This window comes from Phocoena sinus, chromosome 3 (assembly GCF_008692025.1).
Source record: "Phocoena sinus isolate mPhoSin1 chromosome 3, mPhoSin1.pri, whole genome shotgun sequence".
NCBI lineage: Eukaryota > Metazoa > Chordata > Mammalia > Artiodactyla > Phocoenidae > Phocoena > Phocoena sinus.
The window spans coordinates 120,951,120-120,977,643 of record NC_045765.1 but is presented as its reverse complement, the minus strand read 5'-3'; the positions used below and the strand labels follow the sequence as shown (position 1 = coordinate 120,977,643).

General features: G+C 38.0%; 1 protein-coding gene across 5 annotated transcripts in view; it reads left to right on the top strand.

Annotated features, from left to right (window-relative positions):
• NLN (neurolysin) overlaps window positions 1-22,132 on the top strand; it is a 100,404-nt gene extending 78,272 nt beyond the window's left edge. For 4 of the 5 annotated variants that reach the window (XM_032627830.1, XM_032627833.1, XM_032627834.1 and 1 more), the window contains 4 exons: window positions 8,083-8,269; window positions 8,810-8,938; window positions 10,152-10,288; window positions 20,197-22,132. In XM_032627830.1, the coding sequence (XP_032483721.1) occupies window positions 8,083-8,269; window positions 8,810-8,938; window positions 10,152-10,288; window positions 20,197-20,331 (588 nt within the window). In that variant the 3' untranslated portion in view covers window positions 20,332-22,132. Of the gene's footprint in view, window positions 1-8,082; window positions 8,270-8,358; window positions 8,529-8,809; window positions 8,939-10,151; window positions 10,289-20,196 lie in introns of those variants that run through there. The other variant, XM_032627831.1, reaches the window with a different exon arrangement.
• The last annotated feature ends 4,392 nt before the right edge of the window (window positions 22,133-26,524 follow it).

The following is a 26,524-nucleotide window of genomic DNA, read 5'->3' as shown; positions in this document are numbered from 1 at the left end:
AAACTAGGCCCACACTACTCTAGGATGAACCATATGAACATGCCAATATTTAACCGCTGTTGACATACAAAAACATCTAGTTCAGTTGTTCAGCCTAACAGTTTAAAAACTGATATTTACAGAAGTAGAGGGACAGTTTTCCAAATTTGAAATCTCCGTGCATCTCTAAAGATGAACTTTTTAGAAATAACCTCTTTATCAGAATAGTTTTAGATTTACAGAAAAGTTGTAAAGACAGTACTCCTCACCCTGTTTCCCCTATTGTTAACATCTTATAGTACATTTGCCACAACTAAGAAGCTAACAGCATTGGTACAGTACTCCTAACTAAACTCAACACTTTATTTGGATTTAACTAGTTTTTCCCTAAAGGTCTTTTTCTATACAGATAATTTTTTTTTAATCTATGCAATATCCTCACTGCATAAAAGAAAGCATTTTGTTTATGTTTTTCAAATTGTAATGCCTGGGCATGGCTGTGTAGTAAGACATAAGGAAGTAGTCAGGTTATACGTGAATGACCCCGAATCTTGCAGCAAAAACTGCAGACTGATACTTAAGCGGTTTGTTTTGTCCATTCAAGTCCAAGAATGGTATAGCCAGTTGTCTTAGTTCAGATTGCTATAACAGAATACCATAGATTGGGTGACTTAAAAATAACAGAAATTTCTCACAGTTCTGGGAGCTGAAGTCCAAGATCAAGGTGCTGGCAGATTTGATGTCTGCTGAGGACCTGCTTTCTGGCTCAGAGATAGCACCCTCTCACTGTGTCCTCACATAGTGGAAAGGAGCTCTCTGGGATCTCTTTTATAAGGCACTAATCCCAACCATAGGACTTCACCTTCATGACTTCATCATCTCCGAAAGGCCCCACCTCCTACCGTCATATTGGGGGTTAGGTGTCAACATACGAATTTAGGGGTGGGACACAAACATTCAGGCCTCAATAGTGACATGATTTTCCAAAATGGTGACTATCTCTTGGGACACTTCCAAATAGAAAATAATCTTACTTTGATTTACACGATTGATTCTAGTAGTTAGAGTCTTGGAAACTTTAAGTGTGCAAAAAAAATTTTGTAAAAATATGTGCAATGGAGTTAGTTTCTAGGCTTACTTAATTACAGATTTTTCATTGATATGAATGTCCAGCAGGGCATATGAATGACATGCAGAATAGGGGACAATTTTTTATTGTCTTGACATGTGCAGTTCAGTCCTGGACATCCAGCATCCCACCCCCAGAGCAGCCCCTAATCATTGTAATAATAACCAAAAATGTACCCACTCTTTTCCAGAATACTACTATCACTTCTGTTAAAAAGAAGTATTTAGTTCTTTCAACATTTTATCTTTACATCCTGGTGTTTCCATGTTTTATTTTAAAAAACAGAGGGGACTCCGTATGAATCTATTCAGATAAATAAATCCTAATATACTGATATAGCCATTTCTACTCTCTGTTTAATCCAAGGAAAATAAAGCTTTCAGAATAACCTAAATTTTCTTTCTTAGGTAATTTTAAAGTCTGTTTTCACAGCAATAGGGTTCCTGAAATAATTATTTTCCATCAGTGTTCATTCTATGACTGACATTTCCTTTAATTAGGATAAGTCTAGGTTCCATTTTTCTCAAGTGTTTTTATGAATAATTTGGAAAAGTCAAATATTTTTCTTAATTTCAGACTTAGGTTACTTAGATTATCTAAGATCTTAGTTATGTATTTGTACACAGATAAACAATAGTCTGCTTTTAGAACAATGGATCTTAACTTCTTTGGATCTGAGAACCTATGAAAATATGATTTAAGCTATAGATACCTCTTCCAGAAAAATGCACATTCACTTATACAGTCAGATTTCTACCTGGAATTTCAAAGGGCACACCGACCCCCTGAAGCCCAGACCATACTAAATTCCAAGTTAAAAACCGGGTTAGAGCAGTTTCCTCCTTTATTTGGATGTTGATTATCAGCTAGTGATTTCTGAGGAAGTAATTTGGTATCTTAATCACATTTATTAAAATAATACTGATCCTCAAATAGGGTTTTCCATGCTTTTGATGCATGTTCTTGTTTTCAAACACAGCCCTCTTATAACCTTAATATTGTATGCTTATCATGTATTCACGATACAGTTCTCTACAACTCTGTTATTCTCATTATTTCTTACATTAATTTTGATTCTTTGAAATATTCATTTTAGTACTGGAAAATAACTGTCCTGGTATTACTTCATTTTAAAGCTCTGTGACTCATGAATGAAATGTATATACATATATATATATATGAATGAACTATATATGAATATATAATTATATATATGACTGAACTACACACATGAATATCTATGAATCAATATGTATACTGATATACTGATGATAGTATATATACTGATATTCTGCTGATAGCATATTTACTGTTGATCAATATATATACTGATGAATGAAATAATGTATGTTTCATATATACACGTATATATGAATCAGCTATATATATGAACATATAATTATATACATGACAACTATACATATGAATATATACATGAATCAGTGTATATACTGATGATGAATGATGTCTCTTTCTTGAAACAGTAGATTATATTCAATTCTTAGAATTTGCCTAACCTCCTTCTTGAACACGAAATGTGTCATACAGATGAATAGTGTATTAGTACAGTCCCTTGCCTGGTCATCACCTAATGACATTATCTTTGAAAAATCTCTTGTTTGTCTGTTAATCCTTTCAAATGTCCTGTAACGTTTTAAGATCTTCTAAAGTAATGTATTTGAAACCAGTGATCACTGCTTTTGTCTTAAAAGTAACAGATGCAGATCCATATATTTGCAGCTTTATAATGATTTCAAAACCTTTTGTACTGACCTAAAGTAGATGGCAGTGAAAAAGGAGTTTAATAGTTTCTGTGTTCAGTAATACTTCTGACTTATCTGAGAAATATATAGTGAATTTATAAGTTTGCCATACATATTCAGTAGATTGGTTTTAAGATATGGCAGCCAAGTGTTTGAGTTCTCCACTGTGGCAGTTTGCAAGTTTGATGACCAGAAGAGCTTGCTAGAGCCTGTCATAGTAATATTTAAATATGTCAGCAGGAACATCCAGTTTTCAAACATGTAGATGGACTAGTTCAAGGTGTCTACTATCTCATCATTCAAGAGAATGAGTTTCACTCATATTTTTGTGTTTACACTACAGGGTAGATAATTTTGAAGATAGCAGTCAGGAAGTGGCATCCTTAGTATCTGTTCCTGTTTCATGGCTTTATTGTGGTTTGGGCGTCAGTAATCGCTGGACTTTCGAACTTCCTGTAGAAAAGAAGAGTAATGCTTCTTAACAGCCTCCATTGTGATGTCTCTGTGTTGGTTGTGCATTAAGAGCAGTAATGAGTTTTGGACTGTTGGATATCGTTATTTTAAAGCAACACATGAGAACCACAATAAAGCCTTATTAAAGTGAAAGAAAAACTTCACATTTCAAATAATCTGTTAATTTCATCTAAAGACTAGTAGAGCATCTTGTCTGCTTTAAATATTGTGGACTAGATGCTGTTTTAAATAAATGTAGCCTATATCAGTTAGGAAGGCACCCTGGTGTTATGAAAAGAGCACTGGATTAAAAATCATCCGTGTATTTGTAGGCCTGGCTATGTGACTTTTGGCACGTTTTCTGACCTCCTTGGGCCACCTCTTTTTTCTTATTCATAAAATAAGAAACAACAACAGTTCTCATATCTGCTTCCCTGGAGTGCTGATGAGATTAAATAATGTGTGGAAAGGTACTTGGGAAAAATAAAGTGCCATACATGTTTGAAGTGTTCTTGTAACTATGCTTATATATAATTCAACTCTTTTGAAATCAATAAGTAGCATACAGGTCATAATTTGAGACGGGGGAAAAGATTGCCGTGAGGAAAAGCACTGTCACTTCAGATTTTAAAGAGTTCACAAATGCTTACCCTCCACGGGTTTTGGGTGAAGATCTGTGGAAGGTGATTAGAAAACATCACATTTGTATTTTTGTTTTGTTTTAATGATTACTGCCTACTTAGAAGTTTGATTCCTGGAGCTGGAGCAGAATGAGCACTTTATTTATGTATTTATTTATTTTTGAAAGTATCCTTTTTTTTTTCTTTTTGTCCGAGCCACACAGCTTGAGGGGTCTTAGATCCCTGACCAAGGATTGAACCCGGGCCTTCGGCAGTGAGAGCACAGAGTCTTAACCACTGGAACACCAGGGAGTTCAACAGAATGAGCAGTTTAGAGTATTGGCAAAGGTGGAAGATTAGATTAGAAAAATCTTCTGCAGATAATGTGTTGCTTCACATGTCTTAAATGATGGTGGTAATACTGACCTGTGGAACTATAGGACTGTTGTAAAAGTTAACAAAATGTTATTCAGGTTCTCTTTATTACTGTTTTCATTGCCAGTGATTGCTAGGTATATGTGAAGTTAAAAGTATGACCTTTAACCTTCTGTTTATAGCAAAGCCTAGGAGACAGTGGCACTTTTTTTCTCCAATGCCTTGTTACTTAAACTTCATCATCCCTGGATTTAGGGGTAGATCAGACAGGGGACATGGAATGACTGCTAAGAAATCAATAGGGGATCATCTCAGACAGCCAAGGTCCACTCTCCTGAGCCCTGTTCTTATTCCTCAGCACAGTACACTTATTGACTTCAGCAACTGCCTTTTCTTTGAGCTGAGATTTGCTTTCATGAAAATAACACTTTAGTTGTAAATGCTAAAAGCAACCAGTCTCAATTAGAACAATAACCCATATAGGATTTGGTCTTTAAAGCTCGCATAAGTTTTTGAGCTTTAGTTTATATTATTTTGCTCCAGCTTTCACTGTGTTGTATCAATTGAGAAATTAATCTCTGTAGCATCAAGTCATTTGTTGTAAAAATCTATAACGGAGTATATTTTAGGCATCCGACTGTCTGTTTTAAAAGATAATATAGAAAAGTCTCATAGTTTTAGACAACTTTCTTCCTCTCGAGAACTTCTAACTAAACAGGAATCTAGTTTACCTTGTTTTCTAGGCTTTTATTGTCAAAATATTTCCTGCAGCAATAATGCTCATAAGGTACTGTATTCAACACCATTGAATTATTCATGTTGAAAACTGTATAAAGTACTTCTTGGGTTCTTTGGAACCTACAGTTGAAAACTGGGGAGTGGTATTTGCCGGCTGGTCATCAATGAGTAATGGAATTCAACAGCCAGGCTGTTTTGCACGTCAGGCCCCCATCAGGCTGCTGGATCCTAAGACTTGCCCATGGTTTCCTTGTGGACGTACACAGTGACTGACTGTGGGTTCCTTAGCACGTTCAAATTTAGTTATTTGCTGGGAATTGAGCTTTTGGATTTTGTAAGTTCTTTGTCCTCCTCATTTGAAAAATATTTAAATGGTATTGCCCAAAGGGCACACAGAGAAACAGCATGACTTTCGGGAAATTAGTAAGCAGTAGAGTTATTTTTAGCTTTTACTCCTAGCAAACATTTCCTTTTGTTCTTTAGAAGACATTGTTGATCTGTTCATTCATGTGCTGTGCTCTCTCCCCAACTACAGGGTGGCTTCAGATAGAATAAACCCTCTCTTCTCTACTCTGCGTGACAGAATTGTGTTAATTCTCATTTAATTTTAACTCATGAGTTATTCATTTGTTCATGTTTTTCTAGGTTCTGAAATACCACTGCCACCACCAAATACACACATACATTTCATTGTTATTTGGGGTTGATTTTCCCTCTCATCAGCAAATACTAACCAAAAATGTTCACACAAGCAGGATATACAAAATTTATATTTTTTTCAAAATATTGTACAGTGATAGTTGATGGTGTGATTTTGTCTTTATTTACTTATTTTACAACTATAATATTTAGAAAGTTATGCAGTTAGTATTACAGAATCCCAAATCCAGGATAGATGGTTACAGAGGCTGGCCTTTACACCTCAATCTCATGTTTGAACTTTGAAAAATCTTCCAGTATGTAGAGGAAATCAGATTTTTAAGGAAGCACACTGAAACCTCACTTTTACTATTCACATAAAGGCAAGTTTGATATAAGACTAGATCCAAGATGATTTCATCAATTTGTCACATCGTAATTTAGCCTTTTTTTCTTTGATTTTTCTCTGAGATAGAGTGGTATAATAGCATTTGTGGTTAAAATTGGGGTTCTGTAGTCCAACCACCTGGCTTAAAATCCTAGTTCTACCATTAATCTCAGTATACCTCAATTTCCTTATCTCATAAATGGAGATTACAGTGCTTTATACAATTGTTTTGGAATTTAAATCAGATAATCCATGCAAAGAGCCTAGCAAAATGCCTGACATAGTAAAGTCTCCATAGATGTTGGCTATTATAATTATTGTATAAAATTATTTTATCTATCATGTTGGATGTAGTTATTTTTAGAAGATTATATACAAGAAAGTGGCAAAATACTCAGTTTTCTGGAGCCCTTGACTCTTTACCTGTAAGAATTTTTTATGGGGATAAAAAATTATTTACCTGTCCTCAAACAGAGTTTACCTAATTCCAGTGCCTGGTGAATTTAGTTTCCCTTGGCCCTTCAGTAGTTGCAGCTCTTCATATCTAGAATCAGCACAATTATAATAGGAAGTCAAGCAAAACATTTTTTTTTTCATAAAGAGAGGAAGGCAGAATGTGAGGTGGCGTTGACATCTGTGCCTCTGCCCTGGGCCAAAAACAGAATGGTTATTTGCTTCTGATTTGGCAACCAGTCTGCTGCCTTCTCCAGTGGTTAAGTCGCCTTCCTTTCCCTTTCTTCCATTTAGAGCCCCAGGGATGATGAAGTCAGAGAGAGAAGACTGGGATGTGAAGCATCTAAATAGGGAAACAGGACAGAGGTTCAGGGAAAGATAACAGAATAACCCCCATTCTGCTGCTGACCCAGTTGTGTAAATGCTAAATATTCCTCTGCCAATGGCAATTTTACATGAGTTCTCTGGACGGTGTGAAGGTTGAAAAACACCAGCCTGTCTAGTGAATTCCCATCTTTCTGCTCAAGAGCTTTCTAACATCTGATTCAACAATTTACTAAACTTTCCTTTTTTAAATAAAACTTTTTTTTTTTAACGCTTAGCCCACACCCTCAGAATAAGTCCTTTATTTTTACAGTGGGTACTTTAACTTCTGAGTATATCAGTTGTTTCTCTTTTCTCATAGCTGCATTTAACTCACCTCACTTGCCAACTATTATAGTGCTAAATCCCACTGAAGGGGCTTCTTGTTTTAAGGTAACATCTTCTACCCAATCTGAGAGGTACAGCTCTGGCTTTCTACAACACGGTTGTCTTAGAAACACTTATTTAAAGTTTAGAACACAAAACACCACACACATGAAAAGGGCATCTGTCTGTAATGTTGTAATTTAACTCTTTAACTGATTTAGATGGAAACTTGAGTAGTTAAATAATAGACTGATGAATGCCCCAGAAAGGCATGTATTGAGTAAACAAAGATATGCAAATAGAAAGGGGAGCTAGGGAGAGATTTGTCTTAGATCTCTTGGATCTCTTCATTTTTAATGGGAAATTCCTTTCGGTTTTTGTTTTGTTTTGTTTTGTTTTGTTTTGGCTGCCCTGAGTGGCTTTGTGGGATCTTAGTTCCCCAACCAGGGATCGAACCCGCGCCCTCAGCAGTGAAAGCGCAGAGTCTTATTAACTGGACTGCCAGGGAATTCTAATGGGAAATTCTTTTGAAATATTTTTACTTTCAAAGCTTAAGGCTTCTTTTAACTTAGACTGATTTATTTTCAGTTATGATTTCTTAATGATTGTTTCAAGTGTGTTCTGTGATTCAAAAGAATGAAATATTAATTTAATAAAGGGTCTTTGGGGGTTATTTTTCAGGCTGCTTGGCTACTGTGTTTTATTTTCAATATAAATTTGAGGTTATCCTAACCATTCAAAGAAGCAGTTGACTCTGATTCTGATTTAAGTTTTGGTGAGTCTTAATTATAATTCATCATATATGTAGTTTTCATTCAGTGCTTTTTAAAAAAGACCTTTATGTTTACTTTTTAGACCGACTTTGCACGATTTAGTGGAACAAATGTGGAAACTGACTTCGTAGAGGTGCCATCACAAATGCTTGAAAATTGGGTGTGGGACGCTGATTCCCTCCGAAGACTGTCAAAACATTATAAAGATGGAAGCCCTATTACAGATGATCTGCTTGAAAAACTTGTTGCTTCTAGACTGGTCAACACAGGTATGACTTATAATTTTAGAAAATAAACTAGAATTGCTTAATGGAGAATTGGTGGCATTTTTTTTTTTTTTTTTTTTTTTTTTTTTTAGGTAAGAAGTGGATTTATTTAGAGAGATACACATTCCATAGACAGAATGTGGACCGTCTCAAAAGGCAAGAGCGGCACCAGAGCATGGGGTCGTCTCAGAAAGTGAGAGCGGCCATGAGAGAAACACACTCCACAGACTGAGTGTGGGCCATCTCAGAAGGCAAGAGGCCTGCTGCATCTTCTTCTATAGAACTTATTTCGTCTTTTGTAATGATAGTACCCCCAGAGTGTTAATATGAGAAGGGAAGACTGCTAAGTATATTGGAATACTGAACCCTGAAATTATGTCCAAGAAAAAAAAAATACATCTTTTAAATCTTAAATAGAATGAGATGTCTTGCTCCGATTTTGCAATGAGTACTACAGGAATCAGTTTTTGAAATCTATGATGTATGATTAGAACACGTAGTTCTCTCTTCTCCAAAACATGTCCAACATTCTTATGTTATTAGGTCTCCTGACCTTACGCCAGATTGTTTTGAGCAAAGTTGATCAGTCTCTCCATACGAACACTTCGCTGGATGCTACAAGTGAATATGCCAAATACTGCACAGAAATTTTAGGTGTTGCAGCTACTCCAGGTACGTAAATACGATCACTAAAAGTTCACTCTTCCTGTGAAGCACAGAGTATACTCCTAACACTGCCAGAGAAGGTAGAGTTTGTCAGGCAGGTTGCCTAATATAATTTGCTTCTGATTTCTGAAATCAGGCCATGACTTTCAGGTCCGCATACTCTGTCCTCAGAGTTATCCTGTCCAAATGTGCTTGAAGGGGAGGCGGCGCCAGCTTTGCAGCATTTTAGTGTGATCAGGCGTGAGCAGTCGGCCTCCACCCCAGAGCACAGAAGGCCACTCCCGTTTGGCAGCACCGCCTGGCTCTGCCCTCCCTGTATGCACCGTGACTTCCCTAGGGTTTCGGTAAGATGTTGCCAGAAGGGGCAGTTTGAGAGAAAGGCGCAAGCTTCTACCTTGTGTCTGATTCTGCTTCTGAGGTCAGTTAAGGCAGTTTGACCAGCAGTTTCTAACCTGGTATTATTTATGAGATTCATGTGAGTGGGTGGGAGATGCTCAGACATATGCTATGTTACATTTATGTTTGTATATTTTAAGCAAACACGTAGCTGTACGTGTATACGTAGTTGGAAAGGTGAGTTTTTTCTATCAAAGAAATTGTTGTTTAATTGAATCAGTCACATTTATACCGATATTAAAGGTCAGAATAGTCCATTGAGTTCATCCAGGCTCCTCGCTTCCTTTTGTGATCTGTTTCTAGTAGACTGAACAGCAACTCTGTGCCTCAGGCCACTTGGACAAAATCCTTTTGTAAAGTAGCCCTAGAGGTAGATTGAAATGGTAAGACCTTTTTAGCTCTTCACGTAGAGTTCTTTTTCAGTAATTATGAACCTCAAATAAGTGCCATACTGATACGTTTCAGATATAAATAGGTGTGACAAAGAGTAGGCTTAATATTATTAGAGTATTTGTAAGACACATATGTGTCTAAGGGATAAGAAAGGAGCGAGTTGTCTGATAGGTGTGGACAAAGCCTCTGAAACTATTGTTAGGCATTCCAGAGCTTAGGGCCGAAACCAGCTCTGAGGCGGAGCTGTCATAGGAGAGAAGTTTGTAAACATCTTGGCCAACGGCACCCATAAACCCAGGGAGTACTAGAGGTGAGGACCTACCACTGTCTCCTCCCACAGCTAGACTCCCCATAGGGAAACCTTAGCTAGCTGAGAACCTGCTATTTAACATTTGCCATCACACTGATTGAAATGTATCTTTCTTTAAAGGCACAAATATGCCAGCAACTTTTGGACATTTGGCGGGGGGATATGATGGCCAATATTACGGATATCTTTGGAGTGAAGTATTTTCCATGGACATGTTTTACAGCTGTTTTAAAAAAGAAGGGATAATGAATCCAGAGGTATTGTATTTTTTTTCCTCCTTTTGCTACTTCTGTAGTTGCCCCCTCCCCTTTAACTCCTAGTTAAAAAAAATATTTATTACACCTAGATTTTTAGAGTAAGAGATCTGATAACAGATCTTAACTTTAAAGTCTGGCATCTTCTCACATCATCATACATCATTAAGTTGCTTTGTGTAAGTGATTAATCCTATAAGTTAAAGAAAAACCCTACTGCATTTTCTTGCTTATTAACATTCCAATATATTGCATAATTAAAATTCAAAGCTTTGTTTATGCATTTGAGCATTTATAGCTGCCAGTTTTGACATGTGCCATACAGTGTTTTAGTTTTATAGGAGGTTGGGAAAGAAGGGTAAACTCCTTCCTGATATAAATGGTCTGCCTATGTTCTGATATACTGTACACACTTCCATTATATATTTGCTGTGGAAGGCACCCTTCTTTCTGTGATTGGCATGCGCCGCCTACGACATGGTTTGAAACCTAAATGCCTTTAAGTAATTTAAGCTGCTTCATTAACCTGAGCCATTCCTTTCTGAGGACAGTGAATTGACTGCCAGGTGGCTGCCTGCCAAACCTTCCTGAGTTACAGTCCCTCACAGTCTCCACTCTTGCTGAAGACTCAGCTCTCAGATTATTTCTAGGGCTGATGGATTTTCCAGTGTGTTTTTCATTCTGTTTGATTTAGAAGTTAGAAGAACAAATTATCAAAATCAGGTTCTCTGTGCTTATTTCAACCAACTGATCTGTTCTCCAGACTTTGTTTCTAGATTGCATACTACCTTACACATATGCACTGAAAAACATTGATGTAATTTAGGCCACCGTCCCTTGCCCCAACCCTTCGCCCCCAAAACACCACCTCCAGGACACTTACATTCTATAGACTAACCTTTCCAATCCCTGCATCTTCAGTCCCACCCTACCCAGGCTGTTAGGTCCCTGTAAGTCTCCTTCCATTCCCTGGCCACCCCACTTAAAACGATCAACCACTAACTTGTTCTCATAAATACCCTGACTCCTGCATGACCTTCAGCCAGTGCCCAGCCCTGGATTCCTCTACCATCTCATTTAGAGATGGTGGCCTTGGAATTCAGTCTTCTGGGGAAGATCTTGCGACTCCACTTAATGCCCCACTGCAGTCATGCTGTCAAACCTGCACTGGACCCCCAGTGTGACTCCACAGTCCTGCTCTACTTACCTTATTGGGGTCCCCACCCTCTCTCTCTCTCTCAGCAGACGCTCTCTCCTCTCTACTAAGAACATTAAGATTATTGACAGTGAGTACCTTCATCTTTCTTTCTCTTTCTGTACTTCAATATTTATCTTCTTTCCTCCTGTCTCAGGAGACATGTCTATAATACTAAGACTTACTGGTTTGCCATCTCAGGAAAAAAACTTACCACTGACTCTGATAATTTCAGTGCTACTACTCAGTTGTTCTTCCTTTCACAGCCTACTCTCTTGGTGTAAGAAACAGTTTCTGCAAACCTCTGTTTCCCGGCTTTTGCCTCCACCCACTGAACTGGAAAGTTACCCTCCCTCCAGAGTTACCTACCACTGATGATCCAATCGCCAACTCCCAAAGGCCCTCATCTATCTTCTGTTTTACTTTCTGCTTCTTGGTATTCCTCTCTTTGTCACAGCCCTTAGCTTAGCAAACAAATCCCTCTGCACTTCCCAGAACTCCCAGTGTGTCAGCCAAATTTGTATGTTCCCTTGTGTCTTTCCTCCTTCACAAATTTATTCATTGTACTTCTTCCACCTAAAACGTATGCCTTCCTTGTCTGTGCCTCTCCAAACTCGTACCATTCATAAAGGCCCTATTCAAATGAAATCTTCCAGATCATCGAAACCAGAAGTGATCTTTCCATTCTCTGAACAGAAGAGTGAACTTGGGCATGGGGTAAGGGTTTCAATAAGCTTTTTCTTGTGTCTGGAATGTTTACTATAACTATTATACAAAATGAAAAAAATCAGGTTATAAAATATTTTACACCATAGAATGCGAATTTTGATTTTAAAATATACATTCAGGAAGAAAAAGTACATCAAAATGTTGTCAATTGTTATCTTTGAGTGGTAAGTTTCTGAGTATTAAATATTTTTCTGTACTTTTTATGGAGCTTTTTCATATTTTTACATAGAGCATGAATTATTGTAGAAATCAGAAAACAATGTTTAGAGAGACACAAGGTCCAGATATGCAGAGGTACAATTATGACCTCCACTCACTCTTAGTAGTTGGCGAGGCTTCCTGGCGTAATTGCTACAGCACCTCTTTCACCGCCCCTGGTCCGCTCACATGACCACATCCCCAGGAGCCTCCACTGTCTCCTCTCCTCTTCCCGCTGTCAAGGTAACAGCCAAAGTACTGATCCCAGTGGATCCCAAGGAACTTGCAGGTCCAGCAGGAGCCATCCCTGCCATTATGCTTCTATGTACCTCGTTTTATCTCAGGCTTCACAGCTTGGCAGGCAGCCAGGCTACTCTTAATTCAGACAAAAGGGCTGGGTTGAATGTGGAGAAAGCAAGATTCCCTACAACTTGGAGTTGTTGCCTTGTGAGGTTAAAAACAGTTTTCAGTTTTACTAAAATTCTGAATTCAGCTATACTATGTATTATTACTCATCTTATGCCAGGAAGCTGGCTTTAATCCCTTCTTTTTTCCTTCCTATTAAATACTCTGGAATATCGTCATTTCTTGCTCCCCTGCTGTCACAGCAATAGTGAGTCTGGCTCCAGTGGCCAAGGAGAATCCCATTGCACCCATCCTCACGCTCTTCACTGCAGTGGCAGTTACGGGAATAGCTTTTTATTTTTTTATTTTTTAAATTAATTATTTATTTATTAATTTTTGGCTGCATTGAGTCTTCATTGCTGCACGCGGGCTTTCTCTAGTTGTGGCGAGCGGGGGCTGCTCTTTGCTGCCGTGCAAGGGCTTCTCATTGAGGTGGCTTCTCTTGTTGGTGAGCACAGGCTCTAGGCGCACGGGCTTCAGTAGTTGTGGCTTGCAGGCTCTAGAGCTCACGCTCAGTAGTTGTGGCGCGCAGGCTTAGTTGCTCTGCGGCATGTAGGATCTTCCCGGACCAGGGCTCGAACCCGTGTCTCCTGCATGGCAGGTGGATTCTTAACCACTGCACCACCAGGGAAGCCCAGGAACAGCTTTTTAAATAGCCATTCTATACCCTCCTACAGTGTACTGCTTGTTTGGTTTTGTTTTAATTTTTTTTTTTTATTTTTACAAATGTTTGCTCTAAAATAACACCCAATATACACAATTTAAATATCCATTTATTTAAAATTAACACTGTGGAATAACCTGTTCTACAAAACACTTCAGTCATTATTACAACTATGTTGTGATGAAGGGAAAGAATTTTTGTGGTATAAAGAAATACTGAATTTGATCTGAAGTCATGCGAATCAGGTCACTCACAATATATCATGCAGACTTTGTTGTCTCAAGGTCCCTCACACTCACTAGTGTATATTTGGAGCATTTTGAGAAGATAGCAGGATGCCCCTTCAAGGAGTCAGTGCCTGCTATTCTTAGTCCCCAGCTCTAGAGAGGCTCGGGGCTGAAAGATGATGTATTGTTGACATTATTGTTCATGGTCATTAGTATCGACAAAAGAACATCTCCAGGCCCTCCCTCTGTAACCTCTTACCATCCTGCAAAGCCCAGGGTCTGGTTGAGAACCATTTCAGATCTTAACAAGCAGAACTATAGAAAGTGTGCTACTCACTGGGAAAACAGTAATGGGAAGGGTCAAATACAAACCTGCAGGCTTCTGAATATCAAATGTTAGCAATAGAATATTTTACAGTACAATTGTTTTTATTGTTTCGATGGCCTCTATCAAAGTGTTAGAACTGGCCACTTACCTGTAATAGCCTAAAAGTTTGCTACCTCTGGTTTTATCTGTAATTTTCTATGTTCTTCATAGTAAATAGGTGTAACATCTTGACTGTTTAATTAGTTTGTTAAATATTACCTAAAGCCTTCGTTTCTAGTAAACATGGAGAAGTTGTCTCAACAGACATACCTTTTACTTTTCCAGCTCATCTCTTAAATAACTATGGAAGGGAGCTGCTTGGGAGTAACACTTTTCCAGCAAACTCTAGCTCTTTCAGGAGCCCTTTAAGGTTGCCAAATGTAGTTTCAAAATCTAGCAGCTAATCATAGTGTTGCAAGAATAAGAGCATTTTAACTAGGGCCATTACTTTTTTTCTCTTTTTTTAAAATTAATTAATTAATTAATTGATTTTGGCTGGATTGGGTCGTTGTTGCTGCACGCGGGCTTTCTCTAGTTGCAGCAAGCGGGGGCTACTCTTCATTGCGGTGTGCAGGCTTCTCACTGTAGTGGCTTCTCTTGTGGAGCACGGGCTCTAGGAGTGCAGGCTTCAGGAGTTGTGGCACACGGGCTTCAGTAGTTGTGGCTGTGGGCTCTAGAGCGCAGGCTCAGTAGTTGTGGCGCACGGGCTTGGTTGCTCGGTGACATGTGGGATCTTCCCGGACCAGGGCTCGAACCCGTGTCCCCTGCACTGGCAGGCAGATTCTTAACCACTGCGCCACTAGGGAAGCCTGGGCCATTTCTTTTTATAAGGCAACTTCATTGTGGGAAAATTTCCTAAAAGGTAATAGACATTGTGAATTCAAAGGCAATTATATTGTTACGCTAGAATGATGTTCCTCCTCTTCTGCATTTAGAGTAATTGCTGAGCTTTGTTTTTTTCCATCAGTGAAGAAGACATACAAACAAGTATCACATGCAGAAAGGAATACTGAGAAAGTCAAGACAGTTAAGTGTAAATATCCACAATGCCATATGGAAGGAGCTAGATCTTACATGCAATAATAGACACAGAAACATAGGAAGAATCTTGGTTAAACAAGAAAAAGAATTACCTGACAGAAAGTGTTTTATAAAGCTAAGTATTCCAGGACTCTTCAAACAGAATCCTAGGGCCAATTCCAGCTATAATATGTTGCAAAGAGAGAATATGAAATTCCTCTCCTGACAGTCTTTACAAATGGATTAAATTCTGCTTCAGCTTCGCCGATCTACCACCCCAAAGCTGATTTTTCTTACACTTCAACCTTTTCTAACAGCATTAAATTTTGCCTGATTTAAGGGACAAAGGAAGGAAATGGGATTGATTTCCAACCTACTTCTTGAATATTTACAATGCCAGACCTTCTAAGCCTTGAATCCCAACCAGCTGGAAGCAGTTTTTCTTCCTTTTTGTGTTCCTACAGCCCTTCTTTGTGTTTCTCTTAGAGCTCTAATAATCTGCTTTGTTAATTGTCTATTTCTTTATCTCACCTCCTAGATCATAAGGCTCTTGTAATAGGAACTGTTTTGTTCATCTTGATGTTCGTCTTCTGCTTCAGAACATTTAACTATTATTGGGCCCAAGTGGTAGTTGCTCCAACTGCTTCCACTCTTCTGTCCCCCTACTACACACGACTTCCCTTCCTTTTTTGTCCATATCTCCTCCCTCCCCATAGTTATTTATTCTTCCATCCTCACAAATTGAAACTTTGCTTAAGGTTTCCAGAAGACCTCTTTCACTCAAGGGAAGATTCCTACCACCATTCTTTGTTTCCGTCACCACCAATCTTTCACTGTCTCCCTCCTTCCTGTTTGTTGTCAAAGGTATTCTTTTTCTGCCCTCAACCTCCCCACCGTCACTCATAAAAAACAAAGTATGTGCTGTTGGAAAGTTTACAGATTAGTTGTGGAAGAAAAGGTTTCAAAGTCCACTTTAAAAGCGGGCTGGTGAGGCTGGGAGATACCTGATCGTCATCACCGGTCCTTGGGCAGATGCTTTCTGCCCTGTTGCCTGTTACTCAGTGTCGGAAGAAGATACCTGGCTCCACTCCCTAGAGTCTGTCACAAGAGGAAGGAGAAAGAAGGGAGGGTTGGAAGGCTGTGGAAGCTTGCATGTGCTCCTTCAGAGAAGCCAGAGATGGCAGGAGACCCAATCTGTTTCCCAATTTATGTGTTCTCATTGTTGGTAGATGATGGGTGTCCTTCATTCGGATAATTATGATTGCTCTTAAAATATTACCTCAAATAAAGGGCATAGATTCTTGCATAAAATGAGTGCCTTGTCTCTTCTTAGTATTCCTACTGAACTATATATTCTATTTTATACTAATAGTGGAGATGAAATCTCTTGTGCTTTTTTCTAGCTTTATTAGGAGACAGAACTAATTTTAAGGAAATGCTGAAAACAGGAATGCATTTGTTTCCCTGACTGTGTATAAGTGACTGAACTTAGGGGCGGTGTGAGGAGAAGGGAAATGAAAGGAGGGATGGATGACTACTTAGGTTTATTGAATACCAGCATATGGCAGGAATGGTTCTAGGCAGCAGGCAAGGTACTAAAATCATCTCCTCTAATTCCTCATACACTGAGGGAGGTAGGCATATTCCCACTTTACAGGTAAGGAAACAAAGGCCCAAGGCCACATAACTGAGAATGAAGCCGAGATTCAAACCTGGGCCTGACTCCAAAACTCTTGATCCTGCTTTAGAAAACATCAGTGTTGGGGAATTCCCTGGCAGTCCAGTGGTTAGGACTCCATGCTTCCACTGCAGGGGGCACAGGTTCGATCCCTGGTCAGAGAACTAAGACCCCACATTGCTGCATGGCATGGCAATCAATCAATCTATCATCTGAACATTTTTTAAAAAAGAAAAAGAGGTACTTCCCTGGTGGTGCAGTGGTTAAGAATCCTGCCAATGCAAGAGACACAGGTTTGAGCCCTGGTCTGGGAAGATCCCACATGCCATGGAGCAGCTAAGCCCATGCGCCACAACTACTGAGCCTGCACTCTAGCGCCCGTGAGCCACAGCTACTGAGCCCACATGCCACAACTACTGAAGCCTGCACACCTTGAGCCCATGCTCCGAAACAAGAGAAGCCACCGCAAGGAGAAGCCCACACACCGCAACGAAGAGTAGCCTCCGCTCGCCGCAACTAGAGAAATCCGGCGTGCAGCAACAAAGACCCAACGCAGCCAAAAATAAATAAAGTTTTAAAAATAAATAGATAAAAATAAATAAATAGATAAAGAAAAAGAAAAGAAGGAAAGAAGACATCAGTGTTAGAGAGGACTTGCACAGTTGCCAAAAGACACATGTTAACCTTCCAGGAATAAAAACCACAGAAGTGACTGATGCTGATTTTCCTTCCCTGAACTAATAGGAGTTCCTACGCTATGCAGATCCCCCTGAACAATTTTTTTAGCATGAAAACTTTTAGTGGTTGCCTTAGAGCTTCTCTTCCTGCTTTGCTCACAGTTACAGTTCCTTAATTATATAAACACAGTAGAACAATTCACAGCAAAGACTCCTTCCACCTGTGGCATATGTCTCCCAAACAGTGTTCTCTCGCCCAGAGAAACCGGTACCTTCCTAACACACAAATTTGCTTAACTTTTTTTTTTTTTTTAAAGAAAAGCAAGATCCGATTACCAAAATGACTCTTAAACTCTTCTCCAAACTTCATTGCAAAGGAAATGAAACTATTAAAAGACAATTGCTCTGTAATTCAGGAAATTGAATTAACTTGTTTGGAGCTATAAACAGGGGAGGACTTGCACTGCCCTGAGCCACATATTGTGAGACCAAACAGTGCCCTGCTCCACAGTGACTTTACGGCAGAGGAGGCATGAGCTGGCTCTTCACAGCAACGTGCAGCTCCTCTAACGCTTGCTTTTCTTTACTACCAACATTTACAGTTCTCTGTACAAAATGAGAATATTCTGGCAGATGTCCACATTTTGGTGATAATTTTTTTTACTTTATTTAAATTTTCATTACTGTTCCTATAATATTTGTGCAATGAAATATGTCTTTTTACTAAATAAAAGACTCAGATCTTGAGCATTAAGAATTTCTGATAGGTACAAGAGGGTTCACTATACTGTTCTCTCTTCTATTAGTATATATTCAAAATTTTTCCATAATAAGTGGTTTAAAATATTTTTATCATTCAGATCAATTTAATTCACATTTTCTAAGTTCTTCCTATACTGCTTTGTCCAGAGATAACTGCCCTTCCTTGCCCCACCCACTAATCTAACACTGGTCAAATTTAGACACATTGGGGATTGAAAGAAAGGGAAGTGGGGTAAGCTGTGTTGGGCTCAAGAGCTCTGATCTGCTACTTCTTAGAATAATAAAGTCCATGATGAGAATAGCCATCACTCATATTTTAGGTTCTAGATCGCTACTCTAACAGTAATTAATTGATGCAGACCAAGCAAGAAATGACACATCTTTTTTTTTCTTTCTAAACAAAATTAGATCTAGCTCTAAACTGTCATTACCAGGGTTTTCAGGAAGTCCAATATCAGTGATTACAGGCCTGCACTTTTTAAGAAAATTTACTCAAAGCTTGTAAATACGGCAACAAGATTGCTACTCGCTAGGCCCCAGACCTGTATAATAGCCACATGTAGCTACTGAGCCATTGAAATGTGGCCAGTGCTACTGAAGAATTGAATTGAGATGTGCTGTAAATGTAAAAAACACACTAGAATTTGAAGACATACCGCAAAAAATAAATCTCAATAGTAGTCTATATTGATACATGTTGAAATGATAACATTATAGATATACTGGTTTAAATAAAATATTTTATTAAAATTAATTTTACCTATTTTCCTCCCTTTTTTAATGCAATTACTAGAACATTTAAAGATATATATGGACCACATTATATTTGCACTGGACGGTGCTCTCTAGAGTTTATAGGAAGTAACTTTGACTAATTGTTTACTCCTGATGAAGGCCCATCGGTGAAGTTAGCTCTTCGCCTGTAGATCATTAATAAGTTGAAGATTATTTCTGTTTATAACTGAAAGATAACCCGGAAAGTTTTGATTTCATGACCCTTGTAAAACATTAAGTAGTTTTGTATCTAACCTGGTGGATTTCATTCATCAACATTTTATTTTCTTTAACAGTTTGACCAGACTTATCTCTGATGGTTGTACCAAGCAGAATCATTGTCAAAAGTCAAAAATGAGATTACTTTTGTCTCCAGAAATTCTCAAGCTATTTATGTACTTGGAGAGACTATTAATGACTGTTCAAATGATATAATGGATATAAATTTGAGTGTTACTCTGTGAACTATTTTATGTGTAGATTTAGAATTAGGCTTCACTGCATTGTCTTGCCTTTCTTTCCTAAAAGGACGGTGAAAAGGAAGTGAAAATATTGAATAATGCTGATACTGAATTACAGTTGTTTGCTTTATCTGCTCATGTATGTGTGTAAATAAAGGCAGAGGAACTATGATGTGTTTTAAAATTCCAGACCTTGTCCCCAAAGAAAACTTTACAAAGGTCCTCCTTCCCCATGCTGGGCCCACAGAAATGTCCTACCCTATACCACAGGACATGTGCTGTTGCCTTACCCCATAAGTAAAAAGGGTTTTTTTAATGAGCCCCTCATAAAAATATAGCAGAAGCCATTTTGACAGTAGCTGGGCTACTGTTTCCAAGTATACTGAACCCCTATTTGTAGCCTAATTGAACACTTGCTTTACTAACCCTTTTGAAATCACATTTGGGATGGGATGGCAAATAGGAGCCGGTTCTATCTTCCATTTGGCTATTTTTCGTTTGTCTGTTTGCTCACATAGTCAGCATGCTGCTGAGAGTCTAAGGAGACAAGACAGCAATAAAGGGAAGTGTGGAAGACCGAGGTCTAAGCTCCAGATCTCTTAGCTACCAAAGTAAATAAATAATGCAGAGCTGCAGTCCAGGTGAGGGAGAACATCCAGACAAAGCTGAAGTCCCTTTTTCTCTTCTCTTTCCTATCTAGAGATTTGGGAAATTGCTATAACCATGAATTATTAGGCGTGTTTTATTTTATCAGGTTGGAATGAAATACAGAAACCTAATCCTGAAACCTGGGGGATCTATGGACGGCATGGACATGCTCCAGAATTTCTTGAAACGTGAGCCAAACCAAAAAGCGTTCCTAATGAGTAGAGGCCTGCATGCTCCGTAAACTGGGGATCTTTGGGAGCAGTCCATGTCTGGAGGACAAGCTGACATCATCTTGTATTACTGGCCTGGAAACTGAAGGGAGTTTTGCAAATGAAAATGTAGATTTCTATTGACTTCCTTTTGTTTTTTGATTTGAAAAATTATACAGATGTAAATGGAATTATAAATATGGTGACCTAAGAAAAGACCCATTAGAAAATAATTGTACTATAAAATTTCATAAAAATGGATTTGATTTCGTTTTATAAAAGTTTCATATGAATGTAATTTGATTTTTTTACTGTTGTAATCTAGATTACTATTATAATTAAGAATTTTTAAATTGAATCATATACATTATATACTTTGATCCTTCTTATATCTTGACGTTTTGTACTTGGGATTTCTGAACTGATAAATGAATCACCACGTTCCTCTGTTAAATATTGCCTCAGAGCCTTGCATCCACTTTGACTCTGTCTCCCAGTAAAGTGTGACTGACCTCTTTGCCTGCGTACCTCAGGGCCAGGGGAATATGCCTCAGTAATGCATTTATCTGTATTTCAGGCCTCATGATTTCTAACTTTCTGCCACACTTGAATAATGTTACTCCAATTGGTTTAGTCTTTTCTGTCTAACGTCCAGTCAGAGAACACCAGAAAATTATGAGTTTTAGCTGAAATTACTTAATGCATATTGCAGGTTTTAATATCTTGTATTAGAGAATTTTGGATCTTGGATTAGAGGTTCATTTCCACTTCAGCATACAAGAGTGTCAGCCTTTCTGCATATTTGCCAATTAGAACACTAAAGCAAGTCCAAGGACATTTTTCTCTTCTCATGTTTCTAATAAGTGGTAGGGACTTTGCCTCCTTTACTGTACCCCTCACCCGAAGCGGCAGGTAGACATGTCACAAGGTCTATCCCGAGTGCCACAGGAAGAGAGCTGAAGCTGATATGGAGCATAAAGGGTCCAGAAACTCCAGGAGAGGAGTGGGTTCTGCACAGAAGTGTTTGAGGACGGCTGCCCCAAGGGTTATGTGTGCTTCAGCTCAGCCATGGCAAGGAGGCTCTTCCATGGCTTATTTTGTCTGGTGATTGTAAGTGAACCTTTGGATCACTTTAATTCTCTTTAAATTCCAATTCTTCAGCAGACCAAGAAAGTCACATACTTATTTTTCCTCTAGGAGTCTACTCAATGAAGAAACCAAAACAGGATAATTTTTTTTTATTTAAAAAAAACTAATTTTGAATGTATGCATTCTTCACAGGACTTCTAATTGTTGTCCAGTGTGTACCTGAGGTATGACTTTGCTGGCCAGGAACAAAATTAGAACCTTTCCATTCTCTAGTCCAAATGGACTTTGTGATAAATAAAAAAAAATATATTATGCTGCATAGTCAGACTGTAGACAGCAGGAAAAATCAAGAGCTGTAGAGACACAGAAGAAAATTCAGATTATTATTGTCAAACAAATACCCTTAACATCAAGGAAATCCCACCCTCCCTTCTGAGGCAATTGCCTGGCCCTCTCTCCCCGACATTTGTTCAGCATCACCACCTCAGGTCCGTGAAGCTGAGTTTTTTTTTTTGGGGGGGGGCGGGGTTGGTCTGAGCAATGTATGATACTTTTCTCACATTTGTTTTTTTCCGGACTGTTCTGTCTTCCAGTTTCAGGCAAAAACTCTCTTCAGCTTTTTCTGTCGCCCAATGTGTCTCCTTAACAATAACTTTATCATTTTAAATCTTAACTTATTTCACATGGAAAAACTAATACTTGGTGTGAAAAAGGCTGCACACAATAAAATTACATTATTATCCATGAGAATGAACTCACGTTTCTTTCATACTTTAATGTTAAAACTGAAATGCATAAGAAAACAAAAGTGCTGTGGTGTTCTTTTTATTTAGGGTTCACATCCAGTATTTAGAATCTACCGAAGAACATAATGTCCATCGACAGATGAATGGATAAAGAAGATGTGGTACATATATACAATGGAATACTACTCAGCCATAAAAAAGAACGAAATAATGCCATTTGCAGCAACATGGATGCAACTAGAGATTATCATAGTAAGTGAAGTAAGTCAGAAAGACAAAGACAAATACCACATAATATGACTTATAGGTGGAATCTAAAATATGACATAAATGAACCTATGAAACAGAAACAGAATCACGGACATAGAGAACAGACTGGTGGTTGCCAAGGGGGAGGGGGTTAGGGGAGGGGTGGAGTGAGAAGTTGGGGTTAGCAGATGTAAGCTTTTATATATAGAATGGATAAACAACAAAGTCCTACTGTATAGCATAGAGAACTATATTCAATATCCTATGATAAACCATAATGGAAAAGAATATTAAAAAAAAGAATTATATATAACTGAATCACTTTGCTATACAGCAGAAATTAACACAACATTGTAAATCAACTATACTTCAATAAAAAAGTTAAAATATCTTTAAAAATAAAATCTACCAAAGAACAGCAATAAAATCAAATATTCATCAAGAAATATTCTCTAACATAGTTCAAAACTAAGGACATATTTTTTAAAGCCTTTTTGAATGTGGCCATCCATCTGCTTCTTTTTTTCCTAGATCAGAACATACAGTGTCGGTGAGTATTCTGAATGGCGGAAAACTATAAAAATTGTAATTCACCAACATACACTTTAGATTTATGGACTGACACATAATAAAGTCTCCTTGGTTAATGATCCAGAAGATTTGGGCCTGTTTCAGGTTTTAGGACAGTTGTCATTTCACTGAGGGCAAGTTCTTAAACATCTTAGGTGTGGTAGGCTTGGTTCCTAAAGGTTTAATTTTAATTTTAAGATGCTACAGAGAAGAGAAAGAAAAGTCCTAATGTAATGCCACCTAATATAGATTTTTTTTCCTCTAGTACAGATGTTGCATGTTACCTAGATAAAGAACTAAAAATTCTCTTGAAGAGTATTTACACCAAAATCTTGCCTTTCTAAACTACTATGATGAAGGGTAGCTCTTTACACCTGACAAACAGCATTGTGTAAGAGACCAAAATAAAAAGAAATAGCAGAAAACAGCTCTTAAAAGTTTTTGATACCATGATTTTTTATTTGTGGGGAATTTACCTTAATTAGTAGGGAATGACTTAACTTTCTACTTTACCATTTTGCCTTTAGCCTTTGTGTAGGAATTAAGGTGTATAGTGATCCTGCCTCCCCAGTGAATCTGCTGGTTTGTTTATGACCATTTTTAATTTTTTCCTTTTCTGTCATTTAAAAGAAGAATTTTTCATGCTTGGAGAAAATTTAAATACTAATCCCCCAAATTGGGTTTCGGCATAGTTAGCTGATCCCCAAAGAGTGTTAAAAGAGAAACTCTGTCCCATCTGACTAGATGCAATGACCAAGGTTTCTTTCTTCCCTCAACACCACATTATTACAGTTATGTCTCTCATGTGAAACTGGATAGCCCTTCAAAATTGAATATGCCTTCTCTTATGAACACTTGATGAGAATAAAAGCAAAAAAGACATACATGCTTTCATTTTCTTTGAAAAGCAGTCAATGTCTGAAGTTTACTTTTTCAGTTTATTTTTAATGGAGAAATTTCCACTAGAAGCAAATCCACCTAAGTGATTATCTAGTACCAGCTGTATCAAGGCAAAGGGTAAAGGTTATAAAATCTAAGTACTAGGTTAAGGTAACCTTTTCCAACATACCCACAATAATGCTATATAAATGGATACTTGTTAAAATTTTTTTTGAAAAATTGGGGTAATGAACACAACAACCCTTCAAACACCCCTCTCCAGTGAATGATTCTTGAGTTTTTATTTCACTGCATTTACCTTGTAGTTCCCTTTCCTGATAAAATATAGGTCCAGTGCATCTGGTCCACTATGTATGTACAAGGGGAGAGGTAAATATGACCCAGGCTCTCTTGTTTCTGCCCATATGAGCTGAAACCCATTCTAGCTGCTTATTGCATAGAGCTTGGGGGCTCACCTGAAATTTTACTGCCATGATAAAATGTCACTAGCATTTGTTGTCAGAGACACTGTATGGCTTAGAATGGTTTAAAGGTATGGTATTCACTGAATCCAACAAGACACTTGACATCTAGATGGATGTCTTTAAGGCTAAGATGAAGGATATGACAGGATAATCTTTAACCAGCTGGATTTCCAGCTATTGAAACAACCTGAACGAGCTGAATAATGATTCACATTGCACTGAGGGAAATTTCCAGTCCTTTGTATGAAGACATAAAGCATCCTATAGAGGGTATTATCAAATTTACAGATAACAGAGCTGGAATGATTACATATGATGACATTTGAAACTATTTCAGTGCTGAGACAAATTTAAGATGAAATTGGACCCATTACATTGCCAAGGTGATAGGAGGGGAAACCTGACTTGATAGTGGTATACTCAAGAAAAAAAAAAACTGAAATTTTTATTTGACTACGTTCTAGTATAAGCTCACAGTACTGCACACCTTGGGAGGGGACAGGAGGCGAGAACTAAAGCCTTGTAAAAGTGGGTTGATGGAAGAATGTGTCCAGATCAAAAGAAAAGTCCCACTGGACTCCGATGTGTTAAGATCAATCACAGCTAGAATATCGTGTTCTAATTGAGGTGTTGCATTTTAATCAGACTTTGGCCAAGTATTACCATGTTTGGAAGAGTAGGAAAAGGAGGGTGATTAGAAAACACTTGTCAAGAGCAATACATGAAAGAATTACGGAAATTCAATCTGGAGATGAATTCAGACATACAAATGATAACTGTTTTCAAATACTTGAAGAATATGGAAGAGAGAATAGAGTTATTCTTCACTGTTTCAAGCGCCTAAAGCTTTAGAGAAATGGTTGGAAAATATAAGGAGACTTTAGCTCAGTATGAGGAAGCAGTTTCTAATAATTGTTGATTACAAATACATTCCGCTGCTATTAATGAGTGTTCAAACAAAGCCTGTGGCCGCCAGGAGTGTTAAAGAGGGAATTCCTCCTTTGAGTAGATGTTCGTACCAGATCAGCTTTGAGGTCTCCTCCAAAGTTTAAGATGCAACAAATAATCATCAGAAAAACATCACTTAGGTGAAAGAAATGTTTACAATGCTGGATCTTAGAAATGGCATTTAGATGATTGCAGCTCCTTTATACTATAGGGATGTAGTTTAAGCATTGCCTTATTCCTCATGCATGATCAGCCAGTGTTTATCCAGACATTATTATCAGTTTTCTGGTGGGTAATCTGGTAACTGAGAATGGGAGGTTAAGGGCTGTATTTGACCGTAAGAAAGCCAAAAGTTCTCACAGAATGAATAAGTTTCTTTTTCTCTCTTTTAGAGAATTTACAGTTGCTCTCTGTCCTGTCCACCCACTGCTATCTTCATCACACATACACAGAGGCAAAAATCTAACTCAAATATCCAGTTTATTATGCATGCATTCCACCACATTGCCATCTCTTTGGGTCATTATTTCTATCCCCTGTCCTCCACAGTCCTTGGCTCATAGGGAATAGGCCATAAATGTTTGTTAAGTAAACATACCTTCTTTAAGATTACTTTTTGATATAAGGATACATTTTTCTACTGCAAAATACCTAATTTACAAATGAATCTAAAACTACATAGATTCTTTTTACACCTTCCACAAGAAGAGGCTCTTTTCCTTAGTATACTGAAAAAGTTTCTGTGTGAAGTAGATGGAAGAAACATGCATTTTGTAAAAGAAAAATTAAGGAGTGGAGAGTGTTTCTAAAGATTCCTCCACTTCTCTCTGTAATTATGTTCTAAACCTCGGAATTTCTTAATATAGAAGCCCTGGTTCCCTAGAAGATCTACGAAAGGAGGAAGAGAACAGATGTCCATGACTGCCCTGAAGTTATGTTGAAATTTTTGTGTACATGGATAAGTGCAACTTTTCTGGGGAAAGGATCCCTAGCATTAATCAGAAAACTTTAAGAAATACTGTCTTAATTTTTTTCAGACTTTTGTTTTTTAATTCAATTTGAAGACTATAAAGTACCCATTATGTATCAGGTGCTGTGCCTGGTACTGAGGATACAAAAATAACAGACAACCTTGAACTCAAGTTGCTCACAATAATGAGGAAGGCAATTAAGTTCATAATACATCAAGAAATTATAAAAGAAAGGTATGTTTAAAAAGCTTTTCTGCTGTTTTTCCCCAACACTGGTTGGCTCCATTG